Below are 17337 nucleotides of genomic sequence, written 5' to 3' on the forward strand. Positions count from 1 at the left end.
TATTCTGTCGAGATTTTGAAGAATTTTTTCTGGTCTAGCCTTCAAATGTCGTTATTACCTAAGTAGAAGAATAAATATTCGAGAGAGCTCTTTCCTCTAATCATTTTTCTGAAAAATCTGTCTATTTGAAAACGAAAAAAGGAGAATAATTTCTGCAACAAACAATACGCGAAAAAAGAGATTGCTGCAACAAGTAATGCACCAATCTCAAGGACCAGCAGTGACATCTCCCGTTGACCGTTTCAACTTCCTTCTAAACACGCCGATAACCATATACTGAACCCTGAGGTACCCCATTCCCAACCACTCAAGACACAAACAACATTTTATTGGTATATAAGTATATTCGTCACTGTATAATATCGTGAGTGGTACCAAGACCACTAAGAAACAAGTGTTAAATATTTCAATACGGTATATTGTGTTGGTCTAGGATAGATTTCAAATCGTTGATCATCTTGTCATCCTCCTCCCTCATCCTTGCAATCTGACCCTGTTGTAACTCCAGCAACTGCGTATACTTGGACTCCAGATTCTGAACTAACAAATCCAACTCAGACTGTTTCTCTGCACTGCACCTGGAGATGACTTCGGCCTTTTGAGTTTGCAACTGAATCTGTGAAGAAAAGATTTATAAGATCGCCACAGTCTGTCAACTTGGGTCAAATATTTCCGCTGACATTGTTTTTATGTACCTGTATCGCCTTTTCTCTATTGTCGAGTTCCTGTTTCAGTTTTTCAATTTGTCTGCAATATTCCCTTTCCGATTTCTGAAACAGCCTATCCATTTTCGTGATACACTTTTGGAGAAAAAGTATTCTTTCGTCGTTGCTGGTGTTGGTGCTAGAAGCTTCCTCTATCTGACTTCGAAGTACCGTGATTTCTGTAACCAACCTGAAAAGTAACACGAGTGACATCGAATCTACATTCTTGGCCCCCAAAAAACCCAGACCTAGTACATTCCCTCTGGATGATATCTTCCAAACGAGATATCTCCTTGTCCTTTCCTCTGAGTGCGACGCTGTTTTTTTCCTCCAATTCCTTAATTTTATCGTCAGATTCCTTCTTCAAATTCTCTTTTTCCTTCGCGAAATTGTCCTCCATTTTTTTGGTTTTTTTCTCTTGTGCTTCCTCCATTTCTTTCAACTTTTGTGCGTGGCTATTCTTCAATGTGTCCAGTTCTTTCTTGTGCTGCTCAGAAACTTGCTTTTTTATTTCTTGTTTCACCTGTAAACGATTCGATCATTGCACTGATAAAAGCAGTTGCGTCCACTGCATTCATTAAAGCTGTTCTTCCATATGAAGAGTGGGCCAACAAAACCTTAACCCCTATTCAAAAATTGAAGATTGTGTTACTCTGGCCAGAAGATACGAAGATGAAAAGAGCAAACAAGTGTAAGGTTTTCGTTAGCTCATTCCCTATATAGTCCACTGGGTCCAGAAGAGAACCTTGAAGAACCCCCTACGAAAGAAAACGCGTTGCAAAATTGGAAACCTGTTCTTTGGCGGCGTCCATCTCCTTGATCTTCTTGTGCAACGTGCTGGTGAGAGAGTTCAGTTCCTTGTTCTGCTGTTGAGTCTCGCTGAGTCTAACCTGCAGGCTCTCTATGATCTTCTTCCAATCCGTGGTCATATAGCTGGCGTCCTTCTCCTCGGCAACGTCCTACAAAAGTTCCAGTGAATATTGAGACACGAGAATGGGGCGATACTCAACTGGCTCATCTTGCGGGAATACCTTCTCCGGAAATTTCCTCACCCTTCAAGAAAATATAAGTTCTTTACAGAGACTTTAACGATTCTACGATCATTATCACTTACCTCAGCTCTTCTGAAGAGTTGAGATTTCTGGACGGGAGGTGTTCTTGCACGTTTTCTGCAACAACGATAAGATATCGTCAAGTACCTACGTGAAAAAGCATTACCAAGCCCAGAAAAGCTGGGACAGTGAAAAAAATTGAGGTGGGTCTATAAATTTTAGTCATAATCATGATAAAACCACGCCATCATATGAGTTTTCACTCATATGTTCAAGTTCACTTACTCACGGTTTGCTCGCACCTCTCGTTGACCTTCTCGCTCTTCCTCTTCAGCCCGTTGATCTCGATCATCAGCGTGTTGATCTTCTTCTCGAATCTGTCTCCGGTCTTGTCTGCTTTCTTCTTATCCTTACCCTCGGTATCGCCCGAACCGAGCACGGCCAACGAGGTGCTGCTGTTGTCGGATAGCTCGCACCAAGACTCGTCTTCGCGAGTGTCCGAATTGTCCTCCTGTATCACCCCCAGCGAGGGGTTCTGAGAGGGGAACGCCTGTCGTTTCTTGGCGTCCGACTCTGTCGTCGGGGTGGAGGCTCTGATCTGCCTCGTGGGCGATCTAGGCGCCGTGGATCTGGCCAAATCTACAAGATTCGTAGTATTGAAGTTTCCTGTTGATCACCAAGCTTGAACTCACCTTCCATGTACTTTTCCTGGCACTGATCGTCGATCTCCTTGAGCAAACTGATCTTCTTAACGCTGGTGGCGGTTCTTTGGACGCACCTCTGGGCTTCCTTGAGATGCTGGTGCTCTGGAGACAGCAGCTGTTGGTTGGACGAAAGTTTCCTAGGTCTGGGGATGGACGTGTGGAAAGGCCACTGCGATTTGTTCGTCGATTGGTTGTTCTCGTTGTCTTCTGCCCATTGCTGGCACATCATGTGCTTGTTCAGGTATGGATCAGACACGTCCAACTGTTGCTCGTAAGGGACATCCTGAGGAAAGGAAGAAACTCACAATGCGACCTTTAAATGGCAAAGTGAAGATAGCAAAAGAGTCTGTAACACTTTCATTTACCTCAAAGTTCCACTGGTTACCCCTGAGAGGGGGTAGAGGCCCCCTTGGTGGCGTTTGGGTGAAGGGCGTCGCCAAATGCTTGCACTGGATCTGCCTCGCCAACTCCATCAGATACTGATTCCTGACAAACTTCTCGTTTTCCTTAGCTTCGCTTAGTTTCTCCAGCCAGATCCTGTACTGCGCCAAGTAGGTGTTGTTGTTGATGGTCTGAATGTAAGGCTTTATTATTCTCAAGATTTGGCGGTATTCGACGTCCAACTTGTCGTTTGTAGGGTCGGCCTCCCTGCCTTCTTCGAAGTCCATCGTTTTCCTTCTGGTTGGGGGAATATCAACCGACCAACATCGAGATTGATGTGTGAGAGAACAAAACTTGAAAAAAAATTCAGCAACTGTCAGAATGACAGTATTATCTCAGATTTTTGTAATCTATGCTCAGTACAGGGTGTTTTTTTTGACAGAAGGTAGAATTTGTCAAAATTAATCACTTTGTCAAAATATCCAAGATGGCGGAGTTGTCAAATTCGATTTCTTTGAATTTCAAGGACGGGACAGTGGAAGGTGTATTGAAAGTGCTTTCAACATTTTGCGTTGACAATTGCTACCGTATTTAACCCCTTTTTAACGTCGAGTAAGACTGTCTGGACAACTTTAATCAAGAAAGACTATTGGAGACAACTTTAAATGAATTTTGTGAGTGATTTAGTCGAATTTTATGACAATTTTAAGGTACATTCAGTGCTAAGTGGGTTTGTACCCTGCAATTAATTACTCATATCCTTATGGGAACTCTGTAAAATCTTCAAGAAGTGCTCGACACTAAGATGGTTGGGGAAGAAATAAGATACTTGATTTTCGAAAATAATATGTTATATTTTTATTTGCTCAACTCTCACAAATCTTCATCATATAATTCACAAAAAAGTGGTCTTATAACAAAAAAAAAATATGTAAAATCACGCAATTCCGCTGAAACATTAGAGTGAACTCAACTTAATACATATTTTTTTTAAATCACAAAGAAATTTTCAACATGAAATCATGTCAACATCATTATCGCTTATAAATCTATCTATAAATATATACAAATAAGAGTATTGAAATGCAAACTGTATTAACTCTTTGTAATCGCTTAAAACAATTCCGAGAAATATATATGTATATCTAACTGCACAATTTTACATAAATATAAATGAACATCAAAAACGATGAAAAAAATACACACGATCCAACTGGTTTTTCACTGGTTTCGAATAATTTGTTTCAAAATCGAAAACAAACAGAAAATAAAATATTATCGAATAAATTTAAAACCTATGTACAACATTTTAACAAAATTCAGAATCTATCACTTACAATATCTAAAATTATTCAATGTATTTAGGTATCCGCGTCTATTAATTCAATATGTCCAGTTAAACGAAAATATGCAACTTAACAAAACTGAAAATTTTTCAATAATAACATAATTTCAAATATACAATTTTCTAAAGATATATTATATATATTTACATTAATCCATTTGCTACTACCTAAAGGTAAAAACAGCACAAAATGGCAACACCGAAGGCATCATTGTTGCCATTTCCCAACAATTTTACTTGAAAAGTGGAAACTTTAGCTTTTATTGTGCAGAAAAGGCACCATAAAAAACAAGGTAAGATTAGTAAGAATTTTTTAGTACGATACAGTAACAAGAATAAGGTTTATAGTTTCTTCTAAAGGATGATATGATTTGTTTCATTATTGCCAAAGATATGTTTTACATCATCATTCACCGTTGAACTTTTCAGAAAATTTATATCATAACAATTACAACAAAAAATATATTTTGAATCAGTAAAATGAATTTTAAGGCATTTACAGATCCATTTAGACTTTTATGGATTAGAACTATTATAAATCTTGTACTGGGATTCATATCACAACTTCGACTTCTAAATTTTTGGTAATTTTGATTCCGATTCATTTGAAGAACGAAACAAAGTAATCTTCGAGAAGATGAACCTCTAACAAATATAAAAACTATTCCAGTTACGCTTTAAATCCTCTTCGAAATGAAAACGCGAGGTTTCTACCACCGAAAACGTCTCAGATTAACAAATCTTTTCTGCCAGCGGCTCAAAGAAGAAATCCAAGCGAATCTCGAAATATTCCCATCCTCCTACTACCTCCACCTACATTTTTTTTCGTTTGATAATAAGCTCAGGCACTTGTGATTGGTTTGAAAACTGTAGTGAAGTAGATAAATAGGGGAAAGTGTTTTTTTTTTTTGAACAGCGAAAAAGGCACAGTCTTCAAGCAGTCTTTCCTAAATAACAGTGTTGGTGCGTCACTTCATGCAGTGGGAGATGGAGCAGATTATTCCTATTGTTTCAGAGCCAAGACAGAACCTGGAATGGAATAAATGAGAAACAAAGAAATTTTAACAATTTTTTGGCCTCGGTTTCGATGAAATTCATTTCTCGCGGTTTTTTAAGGCAAATCTGGACTACTGGTGACATCGATATCACCTTGAATCTTTCAATACTCACCCTGATCATTCTACTGCAAAGCCGCAAGTCTCTTCGACGGCTTGCGTCAGTTTGTCCAACAACGTTTGATAAGAATCGTACGGCGGTATGTCGATCCTGTTGAAACACGTATGGGCTTTGGGTAGGTTCTGCGGGGGCACGTCCACGCAGTGTATGGTGAACAATCTTGGCCCCGCGGCCCCGGTGCTCCCTTGCAACGCCTTGAAACCCTGCAAGGGCACCCTGGAAGACCCCGTCACGAACTGGAGCAGTCTGGCCCTCATTTCTGCAAAAAAAAAGCTCCAAACTCAAGATATCTCTTGAATCTTGGTAAATAAAGACTCACCTTCGGAATACGATTCAACAGCCTGCCAAAACCACTGCACCACGGGCGTCTCCGGCGTGCAATGTTTCAGACGAGTGTGAGACCTCCAGTCGGCGATGTCGATGGAGCCGATGCCGCTGATTACCAGTTCGAGCTCTCTCTCGTCGAAGGGCCTAAGCAGGGCTGTCGGTATCAGTTCCGTGAATCCCTTCTGCAGGGCCAGGAACTGCTGTTCGATGCCGCGCATGAACCTGTAGTTCACGTACAGCTTCACGTACTCGCGCTTGTTCTCCTCGGTCACGAGGATCTGGGCGCCCCCCGGTTTCAGCTCGTGCACCTTTACCACGCCGAAACTGTTGTTTTCTACGGAAAACGTCGTTTCTAGCACGCCCTCGGTGCTGTTCTCGCTGCAAAGTTCGAAATTGATGAGATGCTGAAAGAAAAATTACCCTCTCCGGCGGGGATCGAACCCGGGACCTCGCCATCGTCAGTCGGCCACTCTGCCACCTCGACTACCGGGGGACGTGATAATTGGCATCTTATGACGCATCTTCCACCAGTATTCAATTTTTGCAAGTTCTAATCCCGTTCGGAGAGGTTCTTTTTCAATTAAAGAAGTCAAATTTACTCACAGCATCCAGGTCAAACTCCTGTGCAACTCGGGGTCGACCCCTTCGATGTCCTGCAACGTGATCGGCTTGTTCAGCAGCTGCTTGTAGAAGGGCAGCGTGAAACCGCCCTCCAATTGGTGGTTGTGAAACACGGCGATGCCGAGTATCCTGCCCACGAAATGGAAATAGGAGAGATGTTCGGGGTTGACGGAAGAGTCGGGGTTGATCTGCAACGTGTAATGATCGTCCCTGCTGTACTGGAACAGACCGTACTGCGGATTGAGCATCTCGCGAGACAGGAGGTGGAGCCATTCCCTGGCCACGCCCCCGTAATCCAGCCCCTCCTCGTTTCTGAACTTGACCATCAGACGTTTACGCATGTCCTTGGGGCGCATTTTCATTACCAACCTAAAGCACATAAGACTCGGTAATTCGCGTCAAATTCGTCGATCCGGCCTACCTGTAGCTTTCCTCGAAAACTTCTTTACGAGACACCTCGAGTCTACAATGTCCGCTCTGAGGCTGCAGAGCCGTGAGTTCCGCCCTCAGAGCCCTGAGCTTAGCCACCAAATCCCGCTTATACTTCGGCAGATGTTCGGTGTCGTTCAGCAGGCCCTGAGGCAGCTGCTCCATATCGGGAACCCTGGCCGGTCGAGGGACCACCACCGGAGCTGGGGTAGCTGAAAATTCATCGAAATTCCTTCGAATCCAAACAAAAACACGGAAAAACGTTTCTTACCTGACGCGACGACCACCGTCGGACTGCTGACGGTAGCGGTGGTGGTGGGCGTGGTCACGGCCGGCGTAGACGTGACGGGCGTGGCCTGCTGCGAGGCGGAGTTAGAAGTCGACGTCGCGCCCGCGTTAGTAACGGATATGCGACGCAAGAGATTGTTCAGGATCTGCGAGTTCAGTCTGGGATCGGTGAACTGGGTGGTCCTGTTGTTGTGATCGACGAAATACGTCTGAGGAAACGCGGTTAAAGTGAGACTGAGGGACGTTACGGGGTTCGCGGTCAACTCACCCTTCCCGATTGCGTTTGTCGCATCTCCCAACCCTGTGGCAACGGTCCTAAATGGTCTAAGGTTAGCGTTAAGGGGGCCAGGTCTTTCGGTATCCGCGGATCGTGCCAGGTGGACACTCCCGTCGGTATGTGGAAGAAATACACCTGGCCTTGCTGCGTTGTCCTCAATTCTAACGAAAGAATCAACCCGTCAACACTGATTCCTACTTTTTTAGATTTTTGGTGTACTCACCGTATCCTGGGGGCAGATCGATATTCCCGGGCGAAGCGGCGGAGGCGGCAACTCCGCTCTGACCCGCCCCCGAAGCACCGACAGAGTTCCTCTGTCTGCCCGACCGTCTCCTACCGCTGCTGTCTCTCCCATCCCCGCTTCTCCTCCTCTCCCTCGGCACGGCCCTGGTGGAAGCCTGAGGACTGACGACCACGCCCCTTTCCTCGACGACGGGGGCGTTCTCGACCTGAAGGACGTTGGTGGGCGGGGCATTACAGCTTATGTTGTTCGGCGCCGGTATCACCGCGGTTGTAGTGGCGGTACAATTGGTGTAGGAAGCCGGCGCGTTGCGGACGGGGCTGCCTCGTTCCCCGGAGCTGCCGCTAGAGGTCGTTGCCGGAAGTTGGGTGAGGAGGGCCCTGAGGGAAGGTAGGGAAGAAGGCACCTGCTGGTCTTTCGAGGAGTCTGCGTAAATTGAAAAGAAGTTGATGAAGAATCACGACAACGAAACTAGGGAAATCAACTGAAACTCACCAGGAGATAACGGCGATGCATTTGAACTGGTAGTCAATCCCAATTGCACTTGCACACTGTTATTGTTAACCGCTTCTTGGTTATCGTTTATTTCATTGTTCCTATTATCACTGTCTTGGTTATCTTGGGGATTGTTATTTGTATTCGTCAGTCTTAATCTGAAATAATTTAGTTTCAGAAATCTACACGATACAAACACCGTAATGCTATTTCAAACTTCAACTAGTTCGTTAACTGGTAGATCTAGCATATCAATTTTCTACAAATGCAACTCATTGTAGCCGATTGAATAAAAACCCGTCGAAAACCCCTTTTAAATGTTTCCTAAGAACTATCCGTGACCATCATGCAATCTTCACGTTTCATTTTCTCTAAAGAAATCCGTAAGAATCGAAAACACTCCTAAAATATGCAAAAACGACACGCCATTGGTAATTTTTGATCGTAAAGGTCCAGTCGAATGTTACGCCCATGTCTTTTCCGTTCTCGACCTATCTTCACGTCCTTTCGAAAGCATAATCGGATATCATCGGCGTTAGTCGTGTAACGTGAAGTTAGCCGAACCCCGAAATTTCTATGGTTTCGTTGACGTTTAAAATTTCGAATATGACCGATTTTCGTAATTTTTTCCAAAATAATTCGGTTCATCGTTGGACAAAACGGCGATATTAGGATAAAAATTTGTTCCAACACCGGAGGCATCTGCTCATAATCCTAGACACAACCGATAAAATAAAAACTCAGTACCTGTTAGGTGCCTTGGTCCTATTTGCAACAGGCCTGACCCACTGAGTGGATCTAGTCAAGTGATTGACATAATAGAGTCTACCGTTGGAGGTCCTGCGTTCTTCCCATCCGGGAGGCAAATCATTGGTGCTAGCGCCACTGTTATTTTCTATAATGTGCTCAGGAGAAGGACCATGGAGTTCGCCCAATGGGCTAACTATAGCCAATGGGGTGCCACCGCAAGGTCCGTCTCGTGAAAGCAAGGATATTATAACCTGTCCTTTTACAGGTTCAGGATCATCTATAGATGCCTTTCCAAGGTCGAGGCATTGGACTAGAACAAAGTTTTTTGCTTAAGCCACCAAATACCATTTTATAAATTCCAACTGATATAACCAATGATCATTTTTGAATCACAACAACTGAATTTCAATATGAATGACTCATATGAGTAACACCATGTTGCAAAACTTTCACAATAGTTACTTAATTGATTTACATTGACCAAACCACAGTCTGAATGGTTCAATCATACTAACATATCCTTGAAGTAATTGTAATTTCTGAAGCAACAAGTTCAACAACTGGAATAATTTCAGTATTACCTAACACTGAAGATTTTTGCATAAACATGTAACAACTCATACAGAAAATTAGGATTCCATCATATCTTCAATTAATACAACAGAAACTAAAAGTGAAAATAGGAAATGAATACATTTGCAGTGATTAAGAAGAAAATAAATTTTAATTCTGGATTGGAATTTGTTTTGATATTTCAATCTATTATTAATTTCCCAACTACCTAAGATTATAGTAGATTAGCGAATTTTCTCCCCTTTTAGAGTTAATTGAAATGAATAAAAATAATTCTCTACTCACATCCTGTGTCTTTTAACCTTTGTATGAGGGAATTAACAATTTTAACACAACCCAAAAAGCCACTACCATGTTTTTTAATAACTTTGCGATGATTCCACACAGAAATCGTTATTGTATCATTCTTTCCAATATAAAGATCAAAATGTGAATTCCATTTTGGCTCCAATGTATTTTTTATGGTTTCAGTTGAATGACACTGTCCACTTCCATCTACAGATATCTTAGCAAAAGGGTCTGGATATCCTACAAGAAATGTTAGTTTAGAATTTTTCCAGAGCATGTATCATCAATTGACACTCACGAAATAAATCTTTCCTCACCAAGCTGCGGGCACAAAGTACTGAAACAAAAATTGATTAACGTAATTAAGTATGACAATGCATTGTAATTATTACGTTCATTAACAGGGGAGCTCCCTTACAGAAGCCATATTGCCAATAAAACGTATTAAGCCCAAGAATTTCGTAAAATTTATTATTTTTGCCTTAACTCACTTGTCAGTCTAATTTTTTGGGCCCCGTTTCTTCTATTTGAAGGGGTATTTGACATTTTTCGGGTAATTTTATTGTCAACACATCACTGCACACAAGTTATTTATTTCAACGCCATTTCCATTTCTGCGGGTCCTTTCAATTTCTGTCAATCTGACAAATTGGCAGAAATGTCTGTTTTCATCTGTGGGTGATCAATTTTCCATATATTTACCAATATATATATTATGAAAAGAGTCAATTTCAGATTTTTAAAACATTTAAAACTAGTAAAATTTCCATTTTCCAGCGCTCATATGGTTAGACACGGTTCAAATTTTATTTTTCCATAAAAAAAAAATCAGTAGAAACGTGTTCGACTAAAGTCAGGGAAAGCTATCGAACTATTAAGGGTTTATTCATGAAAATCTCATAAATCCAAATGATTTAATCGTGTTTTAATCAATAAATGAGAATTTCTTTCAGAGGAGAATAATAATCGATTCTATGGTTTATCTCACGGTATATTCCTATGAAGCCCTCCTAAATTCAATTCAAACACAACAGAAGTTAGCCGAGTTCGTTATTTTTAAGTTTTAGTTGTCGGTTAGTGTAAATAATTTGCGGGAAATCGGCCAGGTAAAGTAAATGCATTTATCAAATATTGTTTCTTATATTAGAAATCTAATTAGTAAGCTAAATTTTCTCATCTAGGCCGAGCTAAAACCAGAAAAATGCGAGTTATAAGGGTGAGGTTAATAAATAAAATAGACGTTTTGTCTTGTTTCGTTTTGTGTGGTGGTTTTCGAGTTTGTCCTCTCACTGAAATCCAATTTCCTATATCCTCGAAACTATTTGATATTCCAGTAATTAAACACCTGGTGCCTGCTAATGCACCCTTGTTGAAGTGCACCTGTTCAATAACCTTACATGTGAAATGTTTTCACTTCTTTCAAGTCGAATTTCAACATGATGTTTTCAGGAAATGGCGAACATCGATGATTTTTTGAAAATCGAGAAGATCGGAGAAGGTACCTATGGCGTTGTTTATAAAGGAAAAAACAAAAAGACAGGGCAATTAGTGGCTTTAAAGAAAATAAGGTAAGATCCATAGTTCTTCCTTTCATTCAACATTAATTTTTTTTTCTATTCGTGCAGGCTAGAGTCTGAAGATGAGGGGGTGCCTGCCACAGCTCTTAGAGAAATTGCTCTTCTTAAAGAATTGAAACATCCTAATATTGTTGCTTTGGAAGATGTTTTAATGGAGGAATCAAGGTAAATTTTAATTTTTTCTCTGCTTTCATATTTACATTACAGTTTTTCAGAATCTATCTTATTTTTGAATATTTACTGATGGATCTCAAAAAATATATGGATAAAATAGAGAATGGGAAGTTTATGGATCCAAAATTGGTGAAGAGTTATTTTTATCAGTTGAATAGTGCCATTCTGTTTTGTCATCAGAGGAGAGTACTTCACAGAGATTTAAAACCTCAAAATTTGTTGATCACTAGAGATGGTACAATCAAGGTAGTATTTTGAGTTTATTTCAGGTTTTAGTGTATCTAACACTTTCTTTCAAACTTCAGGTAGGAGATTTTGGTTTAGGTAGAACCTTTGGAGTTCCAGTACGAGTCTATACTCATGAGGTTGTCACACTGTGGTACAGAGCTCCTGAAGTATTATTGGGTACAACAACATATAGTTGCCCAATTGATATTTGGTCTTTGGGTTGTATATTTGCTGAAATGGCTACAAAACGCCCGTTGTTCCAAGGGGACTCTGAAATTGATCAGCTTTTCAGAATATTTAGGTGAGTAGATGGTTTTTAGATGCTGTTGACTAAGGTTTAATGCTTTTTTTATTTCTAGAATATTGACCACACCAACTGAAGAAACTTGGCCAGGAGTGTCCACCCTTCCTGACTACAAAGCTACATTCCCCAAATGGAAAAACTACATCCTAACGAGGCAGGTCAAGAACATGGATAATGATGCGTTAGATCTCCTCCAGCAAATGTTGGTCTACAACCCTAGTGATCGCATATCGGCCAAGAGAATTGCTCAACACCCCTATTTACAAAATGTCGATACTTCCGTTAAGCCCAACCTGCCGGACAGGATATAGTGTTCAATCCGAGCCGATAAATTGAACACGTTTAGTTTTTATGGTTTGGGACCATAAGGTGTTCGTCTTTGTTTTGAGGAACACCAGAACTTTTTTTTATGTTTGTATTTATCTCGACGAAGATGAGTTTCTATTGGATATTTTCATTGTATTTTTATTAGTAAAATGTACATTCCTGAGCTTTATCTGAACTTTGGTCTCAACTTAAATTCAGCGAATTGTTGAGAAAACTCATTTATCAGGTAATTTGTGTCTTCAATTTAATCAGTTCTGAACTTTCGAAAGCTTGAATGTTTTTTTTTGGTCCAGTTGTAGAAAATCGTGAAAGCCATACTGTATATTTATAGAACAAGCCATATTTACAAATAAAAATGTATTTTTTCAACGATTAAGTTCTAAGCGAACATGTATATTAAAAAGAAAATATTTTCATAATATTGTACTCATGTTATCATTCTTTTCTTCCCTCTTACTCTACACCCTGAGGCCAGCTGTGTCTCGCAGTCGCTCTTTATTTGTCGTAAGTGTTGGATTATCGGTGCAAAGAGGGTACCTTGTATCTCCTCGATAGTGTGAGGGTAAAAAGTATTTTCAAGTGGGGCTTTCAAGTAGTTCTCATTAGCCAATACCTCCAGCAATAATCTGAAAAATTTAACGGCAAATTAAAGTAGTCAAAACAAAAAAAAAAAAGGATTTTGAACTCACTCATTGATGAAAGGAGCTATGGTATCGATCTGCATGGGATTCGTATAATTATTGCTGATTTGCCACTGATTAAACCACGTTTGCATCCTAAAAATCACACTTAAAATTTTCAACGAATTCACCGGGTGGTAACTCACTGATCGCTGTTAATGATGTTCCTGTATCTCGTCCGGAGGCTACAAAACCAGTCCATTCCCAAATAAATATTACCCCCCGGGAAATTCAGCTGTATATGTGGCATTTTCTTCAGGAAATCCGCCTGATAACCATCGGGAAAACCCAAGTTTTCACTCAACGATCTAAGATGACCAACGTTAGTCTCTTGTGAATATTCGAGCTCACTTACTCACAGTTGCATCTCTTGGTTCAAACTGCCGCTCAACCACGTCTTAATACATGAACAGAGCGAGGGTATCGAACAAGGCAACAACTCGCACAAGGTAGCGTAATGATCGTACCTAGGAAAATCCTTTGAATCTCGAGAACGTATTATGACAAATATCAATTCACCTAGACCAACCAGTCAGAGCAATGCCCCTGAAATTCAAAATCTTGTTTCCGTACGATTCGAGTTGCTTCAACCAAGCCTCGTGATTGCTGCTGTGATGCTTCACGATCGGAATAATCTGACAACTACTGGTAGCTCCTTTGAAAGCCGATGCACACCAAATATACCTGAATACGTCGCTGTACTTATCCCAAAGCGGCGAACCCAATTTGAAATCTTCCAAGGCATTATAATGCCAAACCATCGGTTCTACCAAATACCCGATGTTATAATCTAGAAATTCAATAAAAAACAGATCTGGAATTTCAAGGTTAAGATGCATACCTTGTAACGTTTTTAGGTCCATATTCCTGAGCATGTCATCCCATATTATTATCTTGAGAGTTGGATAGTTTTCCTTAATGAATTGTGCAACTTCTGCAACATGATCTAAATAAAGACTATCTCGTCCATATTTACTCGACTGGACACGTTTTGCACAAGTAGGACACCAGCCCATATGCCAAATCTCGAAAATAAACAATATCTCATCTTAATTCAATATGATTCCAAAACTGTAAGCAATAAACAACGTCTTTATTGATGCTCAATTCGTAATACTAACTTCATCAGCGCCAATATGTATATACTGCAAACTCGAGTGAAATGCCACAATTTGTTTAATCATACTCCTCACCAGTCCCAATGTTTCACTGTTACTGGGACACATAGAACTCGGATAATTTTCCACCTCCCTCAAATTTCTCCACTGGTCGTGTTTCAGCACAAATTCCATATGACCAAAGGTTTGTACTAAAGGTATCACCATTAAATCACAGTCAACAGCTGAAAGATTGTTGTGAATTATGTGAAGAGAGCAAACACTTTCTTACCTAAGTCAAGAATCTGTTTTGCTTCTTCAATAGAATATGGAGCTCCTGTTGCTTGAGCACTATTGGACAGGCCTCCAATCGGTAATAATTCTTTGGTATAGGGAAAGGTGTCTTCCCATTCGAGGAGGATACCAGTTGCTCCATAACTTTTTATGAAGGGAAAAAACTGGAATAAAGGTTTCTCATTTTTGATCCCACATTTTCTTCACTTACCTTCTCGAAAAAGGACGGTCTTGGAGGTGCGCCTTTTAAATCTATATGAATCAATCTGAAGGGAAGATAGATAAGTCAACAATAAATGATAGACCTGATTAATACCTGTGTGAAGCTAGTGTAACTGTATCCATATCGACTATTTCGAGAGAAAACTATGTCAATTTGAACGCAAAAACAATTGTTTACATTATTATCACCTGAACTGTATGATTAAACAAAATAGAGCTTATGTTTTACATGAAATCAATGAAAAAATCCATCGACAAATTCTCGACTTCTATATTTTTGTTTACGTTTTTACACTCATCAATACTATCAATCTAAACAAAACAATTAAAAAAAAAACAGAAACATATCATCCAATATGTGTAAATTCCTTCGTTTCAGGATGGGAGTCCCCTGTATTCAAGATTAGCGACTGATTTACTAATCTTGGAAAGAAACCGATAGTCGATACATATTACAGTTTTTTGTAATTTACAGCAAACTGTGAAAACTGAAAATCACTCAAGAGCAAGAGGTTAGTTTTGTTTGTACAACGTGCATAGTTGAAAAAATGTTAACAAAGATAACAAATGTGTTGTAATTTTTAATTGCTGCTTTTAGTACAACGTTTATTTATTATTAATTGGGTTCATCCAATCACTCCTTTTTAATTTTACACCTTTATTCGTTTCTAATTTTGGGGACAGATGCCACTGTTCAATAATTGAATAAGGAAACACCAATTCTATATAAATGAGGTGATAACAGAATTATATAATTAGCATATAATCTCTTCCTGTGATAATCGAAGTTAGTTCGAGTTCCCAGCCTTTGAGGTCAAGTCTATAACAGATTGAAATTGATTTGTGCAGCTGTAGAATAACTTTTGAAGATGGCTTGTGAAAAAAATTTGAGGTTGGTATTATTGTTCTCTGTAATTATTCATAGATTACCATATATACAATGCAACATTGGTATTAGCCGAATTTTTCGTATAAAATTTCGCTCGCATGCTGCCCATTTTCAACTTTGTCTAACATCATGAATCTCATCTCCGTTTATATACCATGATATAAAATTTTCATAATCCATACATTTCCTATTATGGTAATAAACAGGGAAGCAATTTTTCTCTGGTCTTTAATTCATGATCTATGAGTTTTGAAATTCTCAATGAATATGTAAAATTTTTTCAAAATTTTAAATGCACTCTTACAGGGAGAACATGCTGCTTGGCATGGGTAACCCATTACTCGACATATCAGCAGTAGTGGAAGAGAATTTGCTGAAAAAGTACGAACTGAAAGAAAACGAGGCTATTTTGGCAACTGACAAACATACAACGCTCTACACAACTCTGGTGGATAAGTACGATGTGGAGTACATTGCAGGAGGTAGCGTTCAGAATGCTTTACGTGTATGTCAATGGCTGCTAGGTACACCCAACACTGTCACCTTCTTTGGTTGCGTGGGGGAAGACGAATTTTCCAAAATTTTGAAGGACCAAGCACAAAAAGCTGGGGTACAAGTGAACTATCAATATACAAGCACAGAACCGACAGGCACCTGTGCAGTTTTAGTAACCAACCAACACAGGACATTGTGCGCAAATTTGGCTGCAGCAAACTGTTTTACCATAGACCACATCAAGAAACCTGAAAATAAAAAATTCATAGAGACAGCTGCATTTTATTATGTTTCGGTAAGTTTTTTTTCTTGTGGGTTAAAGAGTTCAGCTCTCTCTTTATAGGGTTTCTTCTTGACTGTTAGTCCACCCACGATTCTGGAAGTGGCTAAATATGCTAATGAAAACAAGAGGCCCTTCATCATGAATTTGAGTGCAGAGTTTATTTGCAAATTTTACAAGGAACCATTTATGCAAGTGATGCCCTATGTTGATATACTTTTTGGAAACGAAGCAGTAAGTTTGAAATTCTCCCATAAATAGTAGAGTGTTTGAATAGCAAGCAGGATAAATATTTGATGTTTTCACTTATGATAATTTTTAATTCTATTGTTCAAATTATCTTAAGCTCATCAGAGATAAGTTGAAGAAGATCCTTGAAAAACTTATTAATAAGTTAATTCTATTTTTTTCCAACAGATTATTTGTTTCAAATATTAATATGAAATATCTTGTAATTTTATTTAATTATTTCAACTCCATGATATTTTTAGGAAGCCCTGGCTTTCTCTGAGAACACTGATTTTGCGAACAAAAGCATTAAAGAGATTGCCTTAGGCATTTCTAAACTTCCGAAGGAGGACAAAACTGAAGAGAGGATCGTAATAATAACTCAGGGTACCTTGCCTGTTATTTTGGTTCACAAAGGAGAAATTAAAGAGTTTCCTGTTATCTCTTTACCTAAAGAATCCATCATCGACACTAATGGAGCCGGAGATGCATTTGTGGGCGGTTTTTTGTCCCAATATATTCAGGGGAAGAGCCTTGAAGTCTGTATTAAGTGCGGCATCTGGGCAGCTACAGAGATTATTCAGAGATCTGGCTGTACTTTCGCAGGCAAACCTTGCTTTGTCGAGAACTGATAATAAAATTTTAAAATGATGCGATTTGTTTTCATTCCTCCTAAATTCTACATTTTGGAGCATTAATGTAATCAACGGATCTTGGAATGGGCCACGAAACGGGCCTTGATGCTGCTCTGTGTTCCGTCATCGGAACCGCGGCTCGGGTCAGCCCTGGCATCTAAATAATCTCGACTTGGCAGACCAACTCCATTCCGAAATACCAAAAATTCCAAATAAAAATTGGACATTTTTTCCGAATTTCCTGATATTGTGTTGT

General features: G+C 39.7%; 5 protein-coding genes across 7 annotated transcripts; 2 read left to right on the forward strand and 3 right to left on the reverse strand.

The window, feature by feature from the left end:
- Positions 1-330: 330 nt before the first annotated feature.
- LOC123317005 (centrosomal protein of 112 kDa-like) lies at positions 331-3224 on the reverse strand. The gene is made up of 9 exons (XM_044903340.1): positions 2826-3224; positions 2449-2743; positions 2042-2395; positions 1819-1873; positions 1715-1757; positions 1496-1663; positions 953-1227; positions 696-894; positions 331-616 (listed from the first exon to the last, which is right to left on the reverse strand). Exons 1-9 carry the CDS (start codon positions 3126-3128, stop codon positions 407-409), a joined length of 1902 nt encoding a protein of 633 aa, XP_044759275.1. The 5' UTR covers positions 3129-3224; the 3' UTR covers positions 331-406.
- A 1048-nt stretch (positions 3225-4272) lies between these two features.
- LOC123316405 (E3 ubiquitin-protein ligase SMURF2) lies at positions 4273-10297 on the reverse strand. The gene is made up of 13 exons (XM_044902466.1): positions 10143-10297; positions 9950-9988; positions 9649-9891; positions 8788-9100; positions 8041-8198; positions 7528-7971; positions 7296-7465; positions 7011-7236; positions 6732-6951; positions 6293-6679; positions 5682-6067; positions 5357-5621; positions 4273-5215 (listed from the first exon to the last, which is right to left on the reverse strand). The coding sequence occupies exons 1-12, from the start codon at positions 10195-10197 to the stop codon at positions 5362-5364; spliced, it is 2901 nt and encodes a 966-aa protein (XP_044758401.1). The 5' UTR covers positions 10198-10297; the 3' UTR covers positions 4273-5215; positions 5357-5361.
- A 310-nt stretch (positions 10298-10607) lies between these two features.
- On the forward strand, positions 10608-12687 carry LOC123316409 (cyclin-dependent kinase 1). 2 transcript variants are annotated; one of them, XM_044902471.1, is made up of 7 exons: positions 10608-10757; positions 10833-10867; positions 11101-11219; positions 11277-11393; positions 11444-11648; positions 11708-11931; positions 11990-12687. In XM_044902471.1, exons 2-7 carry the CDS (start codon positions 10853-10855, stop codon positions 12243-12245), a joined length of 936 nt encoding a protein of 311 aa, XP_044758406.1. In that variant the 5' UTR covers positions 10608-10757; positions 10833-10852; the 3' UTR covers positions 12246-12687. The 2 variants fall into 2 exon arrangements, with proteins under 2 accessions (XP_044758406.1, XP_044758407.1); XM_044902472.1 differs by lacking the exon at positions 10833-10867 and having other exon boundaries at positions 10610-10757.
- On the reverse strand, positions 12568-14931 carry LOC123316406 (hexosaminidase D-like). 2 transcript variants are annotated; one of them, XM_044902468.1, is made up of 10 exons: positions 14649-14931; positions 14544-14598; positions 14331-14476; positions 14063-14283; positions 13783-13966; positions 13461-13731; positions 13301-13408; positions 13088-13249; positions 12951-13037; positions 12568-12887 (listed from the first exon to the last, which is right to left on the reverse strand). In XM_044902468.1, exons 4-10 carry the CDS (start codon positions 14264-14266, stop codon positions 12689-12691), a joined length of 1215 nt encoding a protein of 404 aa, XP_044758403.1. In that variant the 5' UTR covers positions 14267-14283; positions 14331-14476; positions 14544-14598; positions 14649-14931; the 3' UTR covers positions 12568-12688. The 2 variants fall into 2 exon arrangements, with proteins under 2 accessions (XP_044758403.1, XP_044758402.1); XM_044902467.1 differs by having other exon boundaries at positions 14331-14496.
- Positions 14932-15115: 184 nt separating this feature from the next.
- Positions 15116-17097, forward strand: LOC123316407 (adenosine kinase-like). Its single transcript, XM_044902469.1, has 4 exons — positions 15116-15446; positions 15750-16233; positions 16282-16452; positions 16710-17097. Exons 1-4 carry the CDS (start codon positions 15424-15426, stop codon positions 17076-17078), a joined length of 1047 nt encoding a protein of 348 aa, XP_044758404.1. The 5' UTR covers positions 15116-15423; the 3' UTR covers positions 17079-17097.
- The last annotated feature ends 240 nt before the right edge of the window (positions 17098-17337 follow it).

Source organism: Coccinella septempunctata, chromosome 7 (genome assembly GCF_907165205.1).
Source record: "Coccinella septempunctata chromosome 7, icCocSept1.1, whole genome shotgun sequence".
In the NCBI taxonomy this organism is placed as follows: domain Eukaryota; kingdom Metazoa; phylum Arthropoda; class Insecta; order Coleoptera; family Coccinellidae; genus Coccinella; species Coccinella septempunctata.